Source organism: Manacus candei, unplaced genomic scaffold (genome assembly GCF_025592945.1).
Source record: "Manacus candei isolate 608988 ecotype Guabito, Panama unplaced genomic scaffold, ASM2559294v1 h1tg000041l, whole genome shotgun sequence".
Taxonomy (NCBI): Eukaryota; Metazoa; Chordata; class Aves; order Passeriformes; family Pipridae; genus Manacus; species Manacus candei.
In genome coordinates, this window is record NW_026138089.1 from 5,687,377 (window position 1) to 5,703,551 (window position 16,175).

Genomic DNA, 16,175 nt, shown 5'->3' on the forward strand with positions numbered 1-16,175 from the left:
AAAAGAAGACATTGAAAATAAGGTAATTAAGTAGGCCCCTTCATGGCACTTCAGGTCATGCTCAGCACAACTCCTTATACAGTACAGATTTTTATTTTTTCCACTGTTTGTAAATTTAGTATATTTTATTTAATCCACTTAATAACTTTGAACAATTTGTCATAGCCCTTTATACCATGGTACACAATGCTTTACTTCCTAAACTCCTTGAAGGCAATTTATTATGTCCCACAATCTTAGAAGACCTTTAAACAAAAAGCTCAGACTACCTGTTTGCAAAAATTGGCTCTCAAAAGTGCTGATAGAAAAGATATAGTTTTCATCATATAACAAATGCTGGTAAGTAACTCTTAATTACCTGACAGTTTCACTAATCTGTTTCACACTTCCCAAAGACTAAGTCCTGTTTTCATCTAATCTCTCTGTTGAGAAAGGGAAGGGTCATAAGGATGTATGTTTAACAGTGGTTAGATTTTAACTCAGGTATGCCCCGTTTACAGTATTTTAGAAGCAGAGTAATGAACCAAAATAAGTGTTAGTCAATGGCTGCATCCTAGAACTGTTACTCACCTGGAATTTAGTCCAGTTGCTACCTTGACTTATATTCCACTATTTTTTTAGCACTCCAATCACATCTGTGTTTCTCCTTCAGGAAGATTACATTTCTCTTAGGTACTGCAGTGCAACTGATCAACCCTTGCTTTTATTTTTTTTTTTTATTACACTGAGCTGTTTCTCCTCTGCCAGTGATTTGGTTTTGCTATTAATTAAATGGCAGTATTATTTTCCTTCAGGTGGAATCATCAGAAAGCATCTTAATGAGTTATAATAAAAGCGATAAACACAACATACATTATTCTGTATTGTTATGGAACCATGTTCAAAAAAGAATGTCTACTTGTCTTCATTTAATCAGAGAAAATGGAAAAAGACTTATGAAACTGAAAGAATTACTAGGAAAAAATACAGTTTGTGCATATTCCATAAGACTACTTTCTAAAAAACTATATAAAAACACTTCCCTTCGTATTCCAGTAATCCATATACCTTTTGGATAATTTCTCTTCAGTTCAAGTATTTCAGAGGCATATTTAAAGGACAAAAATTTTTCAATATAATCTGTGGCCTTTGTATAAGCACTTTCAGTTTTCTAAAAAAAAATTATCAGGAGAATATGAGCTGTTAGGATAGTATTATTTTCTCTGTTTCTTACATATGCCATGAAGGTATTTTGTAATTTAAAATAATCTGACTTTGTAACAAACAATTTAATAGTTTGATTTATAATGAAACTGTAGAGCATTAATGGTATATTATGCATATTTTTGTACTCATAGAGTCGATCTTAAAGCACACATCACAGAAAATCCTGTAGCCTACAAATACTTAGGTGCTCAGCATTATTTACTGTTCTACCACTGGCCCTACAGAACCTAAACATCAGCACATACAGTAATATTCTTGCACTTCTGCTTGCAAAATGTAACCAGACAAAAGCAGCTTGTAATGTGCAGGTGTAATCACATGTTAAAAACAATCTCAGCTTTTGTTACTTTCCTTCCAGATTCAAACTTCAGGATAAAGCATACTGTGATGCCACTTGTGCTGTGGTATCATGCCGAAAATCTGTTCTATGTAACTACCACGCATTTGCAGGCATTAAGCAATTCACATCACGTTCAAATTTATTTCTGATTTACAGCAGAGGAACTTTACCACCACAATCTGCCGTATGTAATTTAATCTGTCCTGCAGTTCCCCAATAAAATGGCAAAGTCTATTAGACAAGTAAAAGGAAGTTAGGAAAAAATAACCAAATTACAAATGTAATTGATTCTAGAGGTCCATTTTAATCTTTATAGATCATTGCACCTGAAATAAAACCCTATTAACTCAGCTTCACAGGTTAAAAAAAAAAGTAAGTTAATGTTGCACAAATATATATGCTACACACAGAGCTGTCAAATCCCACTCTTTAAATAAAACTGAATCTGCAGATCCCCAATTTAAATATTTATTTAGATATCCTCTCAAACACTTCTCAATCAGATAGTCCAGCATAAGGTACACAGTCTTCCCTAAGACCCAACACACAGGTCTTCCAATGTCAGGGCTCCACAGCAGATAAAAAAATGTGTAAATATGCTCAACAAAATAGTCTGGCTTTCATGCCTGCTGCCATTCCACTACTGCAACCCAGCTTCCACTGTTTCATTCTCAGCATTGTATGCAAAACCAGCTGTAAGGATAGGAAAGACACCATACTTTCCTTTCCATTAGGTAGATTCACAACAGGTGGGAGAAACTGGAAGTGGTCATTTACCTGTACAGCAACTTCCATAAGCACAAATTAGGTTGTAGATCCCATCATACAGCCCTTACCCTTGAGACTGAACAGTATAAAAACACACTCTAATTTTCATGCCCTACACCACCACCCTTGTACATTTAATACTAGAAGTCACTCCCCAGATTTGGGGGCATGAATGCCTTTGGATGTTATGGGTGCACAGGACTGGCAATTTGTGCATTTTGGTGGGAACTGATTTGTTGTAACTATTGCTGTACTTCACAAGTAACAGAGATCAAAAATAAAACTAACTATCAAAATATCAGGAAATGAGCAAGAAAACAATGGAAGAAAAATTCCAAAATAGTTTGATAGTCACAAAGTGAAAGTTACAACTATTATTAATAAATTCTTTAAAAATATTAGAAAATAAAAAAGGGTAACAACTAGTATTTTAAAAAAATATCCATTGATTTAAAGTGGGAAAGTATGTTTACAGTGTTAAACTGTTCATTTATTTTTTCTGCAATTGAACAATCTCTTCTCACTAGCACTGAAGCTTTGTGTAGACCAATTCTTTAAGGACAGCATGCCTCCTCTTTGTTAATTACTTTGAAGAGCAGAAAGCTAACAAGTTTGATCTGCCTTCCATTTTCAGTGAAATAGCCAACAATAGCTCAAATGTTATTTTAAGTGACTATAACTGGAACAGTCAAACAAAAGGTCACCCATTTTACGGGTGTGGAAAAATACAGGATAGGCCTCCTAGCTTCCCAGGGCTGTTCAGTATTTTGTATCATCAAAGGCAAGCAGACTTTGACCTTAATAAAAGTATCTTCCTATCTCTTCTCATTCCTACGTATTATTTGCAACACAATTTTAGTCACTGTATTTTATGGTGACTTATATAGACATCTCCCAGCATCCAAACTTACAGTTAAAACAATCTTGAGTTTCAAATACATTAATTACAAATATACACAGATTTTTTTTCTGTGAGTTACATCACATCATATTATTGAGTCAGCAGAAGCAACTGAAAAACAACTAGGTTAATAGACAGAAGGCCATGTCTTGTTTTTGTGGGTTGTTTTTTTTTTCCGATATGTTGTTCGCCCACAGAGCCTTACGTAACTAAAATGTCAATGTGGATGGAATTTAATGAAACTGATTTAATGATCCCCAAATGACAGGAATAGCTATTTGGTTAGGAAAAGCAGAGTCACGGTTCACCTTCTGAAAATACTGTTTTGTTACTATTATCGTGGGCATCCCACACTGTCACCTTCATACTGAAAGCTGTTTTTATTTATAGTAATAGTACGGTTTCTAAAGAGTCAAGAAACCCATTAGTGTTGAAGTCACAGAATTCTTTAAATCCTAAGCTGAAAAATAACATTTCAGCCCTCCAAGTTTTTCAAGAAACACTTCAATGATTTCAATTTGATTTGCTCTTCTACAGCACCTCTTTTCTCTCCAAACCCCCTCCTTTCTATATATGAGGTTCTATGTTTGAAGTTCCTCCTGGATGGCTGACAGTCTTCTTCCTTCATCGAGCTCATATTTCTGTCACTGACTTTGCAGGATATGCACAACCCCTTACCCACGTACATCAGATGATGTTTTCTATGCCACCAATTCTTCCTTGCTCTTTATAATACGTCTGAGTTGAGCAGCACTTTCCCCAATTGCTTTAAAGATGGGAAATTAAGTTACACTGTCAAACAGGTCTCCCACAGTAATTCTGTATCCATGAGAATAACCTTACTTCCTACCCAGAATAACAGCCCCAAATTATTGCCCCTGTGACATCCCTCCCATCATGCACACTGCAATAACCTACTGCATCAGCTTCGTGACTGTCCTGCTTTCCAAACTACCTTCCCTTTGCACACCAGCCTGGCAAGAGGCAGCAAATGCCATAATGGCTATTACTACAGGCCAACCACAGACACATAGACCAGGGTTCCCCCTGTTCTTTGCTCAGTCTCTCATCTAACCATCTGCCTGTTTCTGTAAGACCTGTACATGTGTGCAACAGGGCTGGAGAACACTGCCCCTCTGCCAAAGTCAGCGAGGAATTAGGCAAGTGGTTCAGAAGTTACTGGCAGGGTGGGAGGACAGGCTAATGGACAGATGGTTGGACAGATGGGACAATTGCATAAGCAACCTTCCCTCAAACTAAAATAAAACTTTGAAGTCCCACCTGTTCCACAAAGCATTTCATCAGTACTGGCCACTCCCCACTTCAAGGTTTTCTGTTTTATAATAGGCTATACTGCATAAGGTAGTAGCTTTGGTCTATATACTTCCCAGATCAACACATTACTGACTGTACCTCATGATGTACAGCTACAGCACTCCATAAATAACTGTCTTCAAACACAAGCTGTACCCAAACAAGATTTCACAGTTAAGTAGAAAAAGAATGGTTGCATAAAAAAAATTATAATGGCATGCAATTTAAACCATGTTTCATAATAATAATGCTGGCAAGGAAAGGAGAAAGAAAACACAAACTTTTGGGGTGGAGGGGGTTTGGGGTTGCTGCTTTTTTTTTTTGTGATTTTTGGTTTTGTTTTGTTTTTAAAGAAATACAAAAAGATGTAAAGGAGTAAAAATAAAGACTACTACCAATTAAAGGATCTGCAAAGGCGTCTTGCATCTCAACAGCCTAAGACTGTGTGAAGGGATAGAGAAGAAGCTGTGCTAGATGAACAGATGGATCAGGAAAGTGTGAAGAGGTCCATAAGGTAGACTCAAGTTTTTAAAGCATGAAACTTCTGAAGCAAGCACAGACTCATTGTAGGTGTTTTCATAAAAGGATTAGTTAAGGTGAGGGGGGTTGGAGGTTTCTTTGGGGTTTTTTTAAAAGCTTACAAATGTAGGTAGATAACAGCATACCATGTGTACATGTCTGGAGTGGTGGATTTGGGGATACTCCATCCTTGTCCAACATGCAAGGCAAGGGAGACTGGAAGCATTTTTGCAGAGGTTAAGCAAACAACAAGATGGCAACATTGTGGATGTGGTAGATTAAAAGTAGAAACAAAAACGCGGGGAGATCATAGGCAAAAGGAGAGGGAAAAAACCACCTGCTTGCTTTTATTTGGAATTCTCTTTTGAAGTGCTCAAAAGAAAATAATGCAACAGTGTCATTAAGACGAGTTGAGCAGGGAAGTGTGTGCATTCCCCAGAAAGAGAAGAATAATTTCATTTTACACAACTTCTTCCTAGTGACCTTTTAGAAATAAACATAATTTTAGGAAAATACAGCTTTTAAGCACAAGGTCTAACTAGAAAAATCTCCTGAGGGCCCTCTTCCATTCCTCATGTCAATTATCACTTCAAAATACCCCATGCAATCCTATTAAAAACAGCAGTAGAAAGTTGAAGAGGGCATATTCTATATTTACTAATAGATTCAGCATCATTTCAGCAAACACCCATCTTGCGATAAAAAAGGTCATAATTAAAAGAAGTTCTGAAGTTCACATCTGAAAACTAGTAACATTTACTTGTCACTGCTATGACAATTGCTTACTCTTTGACTAATAAACAGCTTTAACTGTTAAATAATCCATAAGCAAAATAAACGATTTTTATTTCATACATACATAACATTAAAAGCAAACTTGTTTTAAGGTATTATAAACCTATACCCAACTCCTATTTTACCTCCCTAGAGTAAATTCTAACAATACAGAAAACACTTAGGAGTAGCCAATATGTCTACCAACTATTTTGAACAACATGAATTTGAAACATCAATTAAAATGTGAGGTTAAAAACAATTTCCTATACTATATGAGGTGCTCTATGCTTTGACAGTTTTAAGATTTCTTCACCTCTGAAGGGGGTCACATATGGTAAGATGGGCCCCAATACTGCATACACTTCTTCATAAGCAATACAACTGAAGTTAAACATATGTTTAACTTATTACATGTGCACAAATATTTGTAGAGAAGGCTTAAGTGACTCCAGGGAATAAACAAAATGATGCCAAGTGCTCAAAATAAAAAACAGAAAACTTTTCCTGCAATTTGTTTTCAGCTACTGTAAAGTTTTACTGAACACAGCAGGTTAACAGGAATTTAGAACAAGTGTAATAGGTCTGACAAGAGGAGCTTCATGAAAAGCTATGACATGTCCCCACCTTCCATGCTAATTTTGCTATTAATATTTAAGATAAGAGCCAAAAATGCAGCCTACAAGAAAAAAAAAAAATCAAAACCACAAACCACTACTTCCACTTGGAAGAAGCAGAACAATCAAACTACACTACACTTATTCATGGAAAATGCCTCTGACGAACCTGCAATTAACATGATATGCTGCAACATGCGAGACACTCTTACCAGGCATACTGAAATTTGTTGTAAGAGCAACAGAGTGTAATATCCAAATCCTTCCAGCAAACTTTGAAGTTTATCTACTACAGGACTCTCATCAGAACGCAAGTTTCCTCTTCACCATCACCTGGAAATGCTGTCCAGATGAAAAGGGAGAGGAAAGAAAAAGAGCAGCACACACCACCAAGCATCATGAGCCCCCAACTCTCAGGGCACACTGGACCTTCTGCTCTACCAACACCAGCATAGTGCTGATTACATTCTTAAGCAAATACAGGGAGCTTGTGAGAAGCAAATTACACAAAAAAATACATAAAAAATAAATATGGCCTTCTTTAAGATTAGGAAATGTAGCAAAAAGTAGAAAGCTTATGAACACAAATTTACTGTGCTCTCAAGTTCAATTCAAAAGTTTCTGCACTTTAAAGATAAATATATATAAGCACAAAGTCCACTTGCTAGTACAAAGCAAGTGAAATCAGATTGTTTTAACAAGTTAAAGTATCACCCAGACTATCACATGTAGGCCAAACAGAAGGATCTACCTTCTCTATGTCAAAGGGTAAAAAGACTGAAAAGCACTGAACTGATGTACACTCAAGTAGTTACTCACTTACTTCACATATAAGTGAGACTTAACAGCCGAGGAGTTGCTCACTTCATAAGCACTAACTAAACTCACTCAAAGTAAACCAAACCCAGTGAAAAACTCCAGGTGATTCTATACCAGACATTACCCCAGATAACTATCAATTTAATAGGTACTTAAAAAATCCATTTCAGGATCACAACTTCTATGAATTTGATGATGAGATCAGCCAAAACATAGTTCTACAAAGAAATCATTGTAAGTGTAAACCATTTCTCCAAATTCACTAAGAAATGCAGAGTTCCTAAAAATACACAATGACTTTTAATACAGGATGACTGACACCTAATCATGAAGAAAAGGGGAGAAGGGGCTGAAAAAAGTTGTTTTCATATCAAGCTCCAAGAAAGATTTTTTTGATACTTAATAGTCAAATAAATACTTTATTCTACTGAACGTTGTAGCCTCATCCTTCCCTTCTTTCAGCTGAATGAAGCAGTGTGTTACCATTAACATCAGTACTACTATAGTCATCTCTCAGAAAAAATTAACAGAGACAGTGATACGATTCACCAAAACAATGGAGCTCTATGTGGCTGGCATAATGAAGATTCAGTTAAGAATTGATTCACACTTTGTTTTTTCAGAAGGATTTTATTTGTTGGTTTGGGGGCTTTCCTCCTCCTTTTTTTTCTTTAATATTGCCAGGCCACCCACAGCAAGACTATGTTCTTTTCCCAAACTAAGTGTCCATGTTAAATTAACTTATCCTATCATTATAAATGAATCAACTAAAGGATAAGTTTTCAAGACATTAACAGGCAATTCCAACACAGGAAGGTTCAGCAGGTTTGTATTAGGAATTCAAATTTGAATCCAAACTGGAACACAAACATCTCTGCTGAGTAATGTTGGAAAAATAAGTCTAATTGCACTAAAGCTAGAATTAAAAGCTTCTGGAGATCTGGACACTTCGGTGTCACAGAAAGGTATCACACAAAGTCATCAGATAATAACTATATCTATTCCCTATGCATTTTCCTCATTTTAAGACACAGTAATAGATTATTTTTACTCCACATCAGCTGAACATAACTTATGTCTCAAACTTCTTATGAACAGAGAAGTTGAATACAACTAACTTGAGAGCCCACACATTCATTTCTGAAAGTTCCTTTGCCTAAAGGAAACAGGCATGAAAGTTCTCTGAAAGCTAGCCTTTTCCAATGAAATGCTCATGGTTGCTTCAGAGAAGGGAGGGAAAAAATATATGCAATATTTCTATAGCAACAGAGTTTAAGACATGTAGCACCTTTAAAATTTATTTTGTTCTTTCATTGTGATTTAGTCAAGATATTTAACACAACTATTTCTGCTATGCTAAAATATCTTATTTAACAGAGTGACAAAGAAATAAATTACCATATTCTAAATTTAAAAAAAAAAATTAAAAGCTGAATACATTAGCATTATGAACATTTAGAAGTGTAACATTTTCCTTCATCCACATTTAATATTATGAAACTGCATAGACTCAGCGAGAGGGTTGATGTAACAGTGATTTCCTCAGTTTACTTATGTATTGTTTTAATACTCATTTTATGAAATTAATTCTTACTGTTTCTGATGCAGAAAGCTGGTATAATCATTCACAAACTAACCTCCATTTAGATACTGAAGTATTATAGTTAGAATATGGAATTTGGAACCAGGAAACAAACTCTATTATTCACTATATTACATACAGTCTTTAGTGATAGCAAGTCACTGATCATTCTCATGTTAGAAGTAACATGAGGATGCTGATGTTCTGAAGTAAAAATCCAGACAAAAATCCAGTCATTAGGTTTAGCTCATGAGTAGTGCTAAAATTCTTTAAAATTCTCAAATAGAAATTATGACAAATATAAGGCATTCCTGTTCCTTTCACATGATGAGCACATAGTTCACAATGACTTCATTTATCCCCACTTTAAAGGTAGTTCTCCCTCATTATTATTTCATGACTGATGTTCACAATCTATGCAGAATAAGCATACAAGCACAAGAAAATTTTCATAAATAAGAACTCATATCTTATCCAGAGCTTAAATAGTACCTATGAAAACTGTTGGTTAGTTTTTTCTGTCCAGATTTCTACTGCTGAGTGTTATGTGTTCGAGAGAGACTAAAAGCCAAGGCTTACATGTGAACAGTTTTCAAGGGTTTCCATATATAGTCAGTATTATAAATAGCTATTTTTATAACAGCACTGAACTGACTTTTCGTTATATATAGAGAGGGTGTTTTCTGCATACAGAAATTATCCTGTTATTCTACCTTGTACTTGCAGTCTTAGCTCTCCTCCCACTCACATGGTCCTGCTCTGTTTCCAATAGAAATAGCCACCGTTAGTGTCAAACCACACTGACACTACAGTTCACAGAATACCAGGTTGGAAGGGACCTCAAGGATCATCTGGCCCAACATTTCTTGGAAAAATCACAAACTAGACAAGGTGGCCCAGCACCCTGTCCAGACGTACCTTACAAGTGTCCAGTGTTGGGGAATCCACCAGTTTCCTGGGAAGATTATTCCAACAGCTGACTGTTCTCATTGAGAAAAATTTTCCTCTTGTGTCTCACTGGAATATCCCCAGGAATAACTTATCACCCTTATCTTTTCCATGGGACTCCTTGTAAAAGGGAGTCTCCATCTTCTTTTTAGCGACCCTTTAAATGCTATAACATGACGTTAATTAGATCAGTGCTTCAATAAGAGTTTCCACCAAACTAGCCCAAACCTCTGTTTTTATAAAAAGCTCTCTCTATACTGACCATACAGTTTTTTACATTTTCCTTTAGCTGCTTCACTAGTAAAGAAGGTTTATGAAATCGCTATTCTCAAGTTTTTTGTTAGGAACATAGACCTAGAGTAAGCATTTCAGTACTTAAATATCAATGTGTATTTTTCCCCCATCACTATTACACTAAACTGATAGGATCTATGGGAACAGCAAAAATGGATCTGCAATTTCTTTGTTTCAACACAAAGTTTTGAAACTTCATGTTGAAAACACAAGTTTTGAAAACTAAGGCAGAGCACATCAGCTACAACACTAACATGTTTGTTATGAATCTCATTTTAAAGTCAGACACAAATCAAAACAAATTTCTAGTTTCAACTTTCATAAAATTTAAATCTAAAACACTGAAAAAAGTCTTTAACATGAAACAACTATGGATTATATATCAGATTCATTAAAAATGTCAACATTAAGTTGAAATCAAGCATAATGCAAGTATCTTTTACATGAGTAGTTTTGAACAATGCTAACTGCTTTTAATCGCAGGTCTAAGCACTAGTTGAAATTGTTTCAATAGATCTATTTCCAAAATATGGTATTGCATTTGCTCTTTGCGATGTTTGATTTCTACAGCTTTAGTTTTCTTCCTGTTCCTATAAAATGTGTTCTTTCACCCATTGTAATATATCATCTAATTCTTCTGCATGCTACAAAAATCTAAGTAGCTAAATCCAGGCAACAAAGATTTTGATACAATGTTGATCTACTTCCCTAAATACTACAGTTTCAGGTAAATACTGACAAACAAGGCCAAACTCCTGAGAGTTATTCAATACAAAGGCTTCTTGAGGCAGAGAGCTCCTCTCTTTGAAGAACATCTTTCCAGAAGTACAGTGGGGGAGCTTTTTCCTTCCTATTGCCAAATGAGTAAAATGAGAGAAATTTTAAACAACCACACACCTAGAGGTAGTATTTATGTCTGTACAATAGAAAAGGCCAATACTTCTTTTATTCAATCCACCTATTAAAAATGGTACTTCGTGTTCCTACTACACACAAGTGCATTTTATAAAAAACTTCCATTTTTTTTTCCAACTGCAGATCTCTGCATATACACACACACTAAGACAAGAGCAATCTTAAAGATCATGGGTTTTTTAGGCAAACCCAACAGACTACCTGAAACGTTAAAATTTGAAACACTTACAATGAGATCTGGGAAAAAAATAGTTAAGTGTATGCACAGATAGCAAAATGAAGTGGGAATTGTAGATTGTCCTAGCCAAGAAGCCATTACCAATCGGCAACATACAACTTGATCACTCATTACAATGGAAGCTGGTGGTGCTCAACACCTCCCTGAAAAGCAGCAGAGAGGCATGAGAACAACAAAAGAAACTGAGAGGACAATTTTAAACTTCTCTCCTGCAATACTGCAGAACCCCACAGCCATTTGTGATATGCGTTTATCAGTATGCCAGTGGATTTTCTTAGCCCTTCTCTGTTGTACATTCTCTTACAGTCCGTTTGAGACGTTCCAAAGCTTTGTTAAATAACCGGGTATTTGCCATAAATGAGTCTTTCAGACGCGACTGTGACTAATGTTTTACCATCTTGACAAGTCTGCTGAGTACGAGTCAGGTAATAGCTTCCCTCACCCAAGACACAGCACACAAAAATATGCACGATCATTACTAATTTCACTATGGCAGTTTCAGGCTGTTGCTGCCTCAGACATTTACCTGCCGCAGCCATAGTCGGCCGTGCACGATGCAGACAGGAGGAGGATCTCCGAGAGCAAGCCTGGAGTAGTTCAGCAACAGCGCGCAGAGCCCTCACATACATAAAGAGAATGGAATAGGAGCTGAGCTTATTGCTCTTCCAGCCCTAGAAGAGGCATTGCTGCAGACACACCAAACCCTGCTTGAAAAAAAATCCTTTTCCCTTCCATATGGCTCCAAGGACAGCAGCCGTGTTTTCCCTGCTCACCGGCCAATACAAAAGATGAAAGCTGAGAGCAGAAGCAAGGAATAGCCCAGCAACGGGAATCCCGGCATCCCTCATCTTCCCAGCAGCTCGAGGTGAGGTACAGCCTTCCCTCCCTCCTGGGTGTTGTCCCCTCCGATGCTCTCCATCACCACCTGCCTACCTTGCAACAACTAGTGCGTTTTCTCGCAACTGGCACCGACAATGCACAAGCCCAGCAACAGGGCGACTGATTAAAAAACAAACCACAATAAAATAATAATAAAAAAAAATCACAGCAAAAAAAAAAAAAAAAAAAAAACCAACCAGAGAAATACGCTCCCTTCTAAATCATAATAATCTGAAGAGCATCTTTTTTAAAAAAAAATCCCTCAGCCCTTCCAGCCAGACGGGAGAGAGGGAGAGCTCGTGCAAGACAAGGCACTCGGGCGGAATCCCAGGGGCAGAACCCCACGAGCGGCCGCCCCGGGGCACCCCCGTGGAACCACCCCCGGCTCTGCCCCTGCCGAGACCCCGCGCCGCCGCCAGACCCCGCCGGGCACCGCCGCCTCGCCCCCGGGCCCCCCGGGCGCACCTGGGCTGGGAGCGGAGCGGGGCGCACACACCGCCCGGCCCCGGCGGGATCGGGGGAGGGCGGGCGGCGAGAGAAGCGCGGCTGGCCGGGGAGCAGCGGGGACGGACGCGGAGCCGAGGGAAGGGGGCGAGGCGCGGGGCTGCCTCGCCGCAGCAGCGGCAAGAGCCCGGCAGGCGGGCGGTGACAGGTGAGGGCGGTGGAGGGCACGGGCGACCCCCCGGCGCGGCTCCCCTACCTGCGCTCCGGCGCTGCCGCTGCTCCCGCTGCGCCCGGCGGCGCCTCCCCACCCGCCACCGCCCCCTCGCTCCGCTCCGCGCCCCCGCCCCCGCCGCCCCTCCCAGCACCGCCCAGCCGGCCCCGCCCCCCGCCCGCACTGACGTGTCCTCCCGCCAGTAGCAGAGCAGACAGCCGGCCCCGGGCCACGCCCATGCCCCTTCAGCCAATAGCAGGCGGCCGTCAGCTCTTGTCCCCGCCCCCCGCGGCACCGCCCGGGCCGGGCCGGTTGGGTTGAGGCGCAGCGGGCGCGGTGGGCGGAGGGGTCGCGGCTGAGGGGCCGGGGGCACGTCCGGCCGCGGGCGTGAGGGACAGGGGGTACCGCCGCAGGTGGAGGGGCGGAGGGCAGCTCCCGGCAGCAGGGCACGGCACGGCACGGCATGGCCGTGAAGGATAGGTCCCTCCCTGACAGGGAGGTGGCTTCTCGTGCGGGGGATTCCGCGGAACGGATGGGCGCGTTCTTTATTTTTTTTTTTTTTTAATTATTTTTTTTCCCTTTTTTTGGCATGGAAACCGGTCCCCGCCCCCGGCACGCAGGGCCGTTAGTCACCCGAGAGCGGGGCGGGGAGGCGGGAGAAGCGCCGTGGGAGCCGCCACTGCTGCTTTTGCTGGATGGGTGGAGGGAAGGGCAGCGGGGATGTTAAAATCCAGTGACTCCTTTTTTTTTTTTTTTCCTCAGATCAGCTCCTGACACGGTGAAAATCCGTCCAGCACTCAAGCCATTTCTCCATCCTTTTTTTTACAAAACCACAATCTGGGCTTGCAGATTCTGTTGCTGGCGGCTGTGAGGCTTTCACCTTTCAGCTTCGCTCACACAAATTAAAATTACAGTTTAAAACTAAAGCCACTTTCAGGCAAACATCGAGTGTCAGATGCACCACGGCAAAATGTAGTTCTGGGTGCTTGAACTTGGCTCCCGTTTTCTTGGTATGCTTCAATGGTTATTTGAATTTGAAAGATATTATGAAGCCCACTGGACATAACAGGACACAGAATTCAGCAATGGTTGTGTATTGCTAATCTAACACTAACCAAAAGTATGTTTTTTCTGTAAGGATATAAACCTTAAAAAAAATCTGCATAGACAGATAACAGAGTTTAAGGCACTGCAGTGCATGAAAATCAGGCATCTCATTTTCATTTGTTGTTCCACACAGAATGCTTCATGAGCCTTGGGGCACTGAAGTGTTTTAGTTTGGATCAGAGAGGCACTTTTGAAGTAACTGCTGTCATCATCTCTGCTAACAGTGCTGTAATTCAGAGTGCAGAGTGGTGTTGGAGTGCATGAAGTAGATCTCTTTTGTATGAAGCTAAACTAATGCATTCCAGCCACAAATGGGCACTGGGTGGGACTCAAACTGAACTAGTCAAACAGTAGGAATCCTTGAACTGTGTACAGCTTGAAGATCAGGCTTTCAGCACCAACTGCTGCACTCTACAGGTCTTCTGTTAGACCTTGGTGCTTGCCTGTGTAGTTGAAGATTTGGAGCTTTGTAGTTCAGAAGGAAGATCCCAGAGGGTTTCTAATGTAACATCTAAAAGACCTGACTCATGGTTCACAGCAGACAGTCAAACCGATGCTTAAAAACTTTGATGCTTAAAAGTCTGCCAAAACTCCCAGTTTGTATATGGATCTTCCCATATTCTTGTGTCAGGAGTATATCACGTCGTCTCTAGCAATAAGGATAACTTGAACTGAGTTCAAAATCTGACGCTGTTGTCTAAAGGGTAAAAAAATGTGCTGCCGATGTTGCTATTTCAGATATTGTCAATGGCTTTGTGGTCCCTAATTATCCCCCTATACCTGCAACTGATTCCACAATAGAAGGCAGTGGTGCTACAACTTAAATATAAATGACTGGGCAATGCTTTAATGCTTAAAAATAACTGTATTAACTTCTGATAACATATGGTAGCAATTAAAACAGTTTTTTTCTGTTAGTGTATCTTGTCATTTTAATATAAGGCCATATTGTAAGCAATGTAGCAGATGTTGAATTTTTGTGAGAAGGCATAGACAGAATCACTGTGGTGGCAAAATCAGAGCTGAGATTTTTTTTGTTATAATGTACACAAAATAAATTACCTTTTCCTACAGTGCTTCTCACAGGTAACCAGTTTCATGCCCTAATATGACATAATTACTCTTTTTACTGAGATCTGTCTTCTTTTGGAAGGGGTGTGTGAGAGAAATTTCTTATTTGGTAGGTAAGATAGAATGCTTTATTATAAACTTTAATCTTCGGCTTTGCAAAGCCTTTACATGCCTGAAATCAAACATCATAGCTCACTTGTCTTCTAGGTTACTTCTGTATTCATTATAATATTTTTTGCTCTCATCTTGTGGTTGTACAGAAATGTTAGAACAGCAGATTTTTGGTTACTGTGTCCAAAAGTTTAGGGCTAATTTCACTCAACTATAAAGATGGAATTTTCTAATGTGAACTCTTCAAATCAGGAATGGATGTGGAGCCAGGCGCTTTTATTCTGACACTCACATCATGGTCTATAATAGAGATATTTTTTTTGGAAGCCTAGGCTAGACTCCACCAAGTCACTAAAACAAAATATAGGAAAAAAATATGATTTGCCAGGTGAAACAAGCATTTATGACTGAATATAAACAAGCAGCAGGTCTCATTCATAACACGATATCTTTTTTAAAAGACATTTTTCCTGTAAAAAAAAGAGGGGAAATGCCCAAGTTACCCAAAGGCCACCTGAATGTTTTTTCTGGGGACTCCTAATGGGGTTGTGGTGGAGTGACCAGGGCCAGAGACAAACACTTGCAGGCAGCAGCCGGATTGTCTTGGCTTCCTTTTTTTGGTCCCACAAACAAGCTGGCTCCGTGTCAGGCTGGCCCTCCAGTGCAGATCAGAGCAGTCTGATCCGTTCTGCTGGAAACGGCGTGAAGTGCCAAGTCCTGCACTCAGCTTCTGTGGGAGCGCCTGTGAGTCACCACATCAGCTGGGCCCACGGGCAGCTCCTGGTTTGGTGGCCAACCAATGTCACATGGCCTGGAAGGAAAGAGCTGATCACCCACTGCATCCGTATTAACCACTGACACTAAGAACCAAGTAGGAATAAGTTTGATGTAAACATCAGTGGAAGTGGATGGCGAAGTTTAGTGAGGTATAAATGCATATACGTGGGGCAAGATACTATCGTGGCGTTTTAGAAGAGCCTTGAAATGTGCAAAAATCAATGGGAGTTTTACTAAGCTTAAAAGTGCAGAAATTGGCACATGGGTAGAAGCAGATTATTCATTTCTTGTTTCTTGTAGTGATATTTCATTACTTACAGAAGAAAAGAAAACAGGAAAT

General features: G+C 39.7%; 2 protein-coding genes across 5 annotated transcripts in view; both read right to left on the minus strand.

The window, feature by feature from the left end:
• The window catches only part of CDKL5 (cyclin dependent kinase like 5), a 124,760-nt gene extending 111,863 nt beyond the window's left edge, over positions 1–12,897 (minus strand). For 2 of the 4 annotated variants that reach the window (XM_051795109.1, XM_051795112.1), the window contains exon 1: positions 12,815–12,897. The gene's annotated coding sequence lies outside the window, so the exon portion shown is untranslated. Of the gene's footprint in view, positions 1–11,761; positions 12,561–12,814 lie in introns of those variants that run through there. The other 2 variants (XM_051795111.1, XM_051795110.1) reach the window with 2 other exon arrangements.
• LOC127474367 (transcription initiation factor TFIID subunit 4-like) lies at positions 12,377–13,234 on the minus strand. The gene has a single exon (XM_051795015.1). The coding sequence runs from the start codon at positions 13,232–13,234 to the stop codon at positions 12,377–12,379; it is 858 nt and encodes a 285-aa protein (XP_051650975.1).
• Positions 13,235–16,175: the final 2,941 nt, after the last annotated feature.

Coding starts and splice junctions, on each gene's coding strand:
- LOC127474367 (XM_051795015.1), bottom strand. CDS start 13,234: ATGCCGTGCCGTGCCGTGCCCTGCTGCCGGGAGCTGCCCTCCGCCCCT.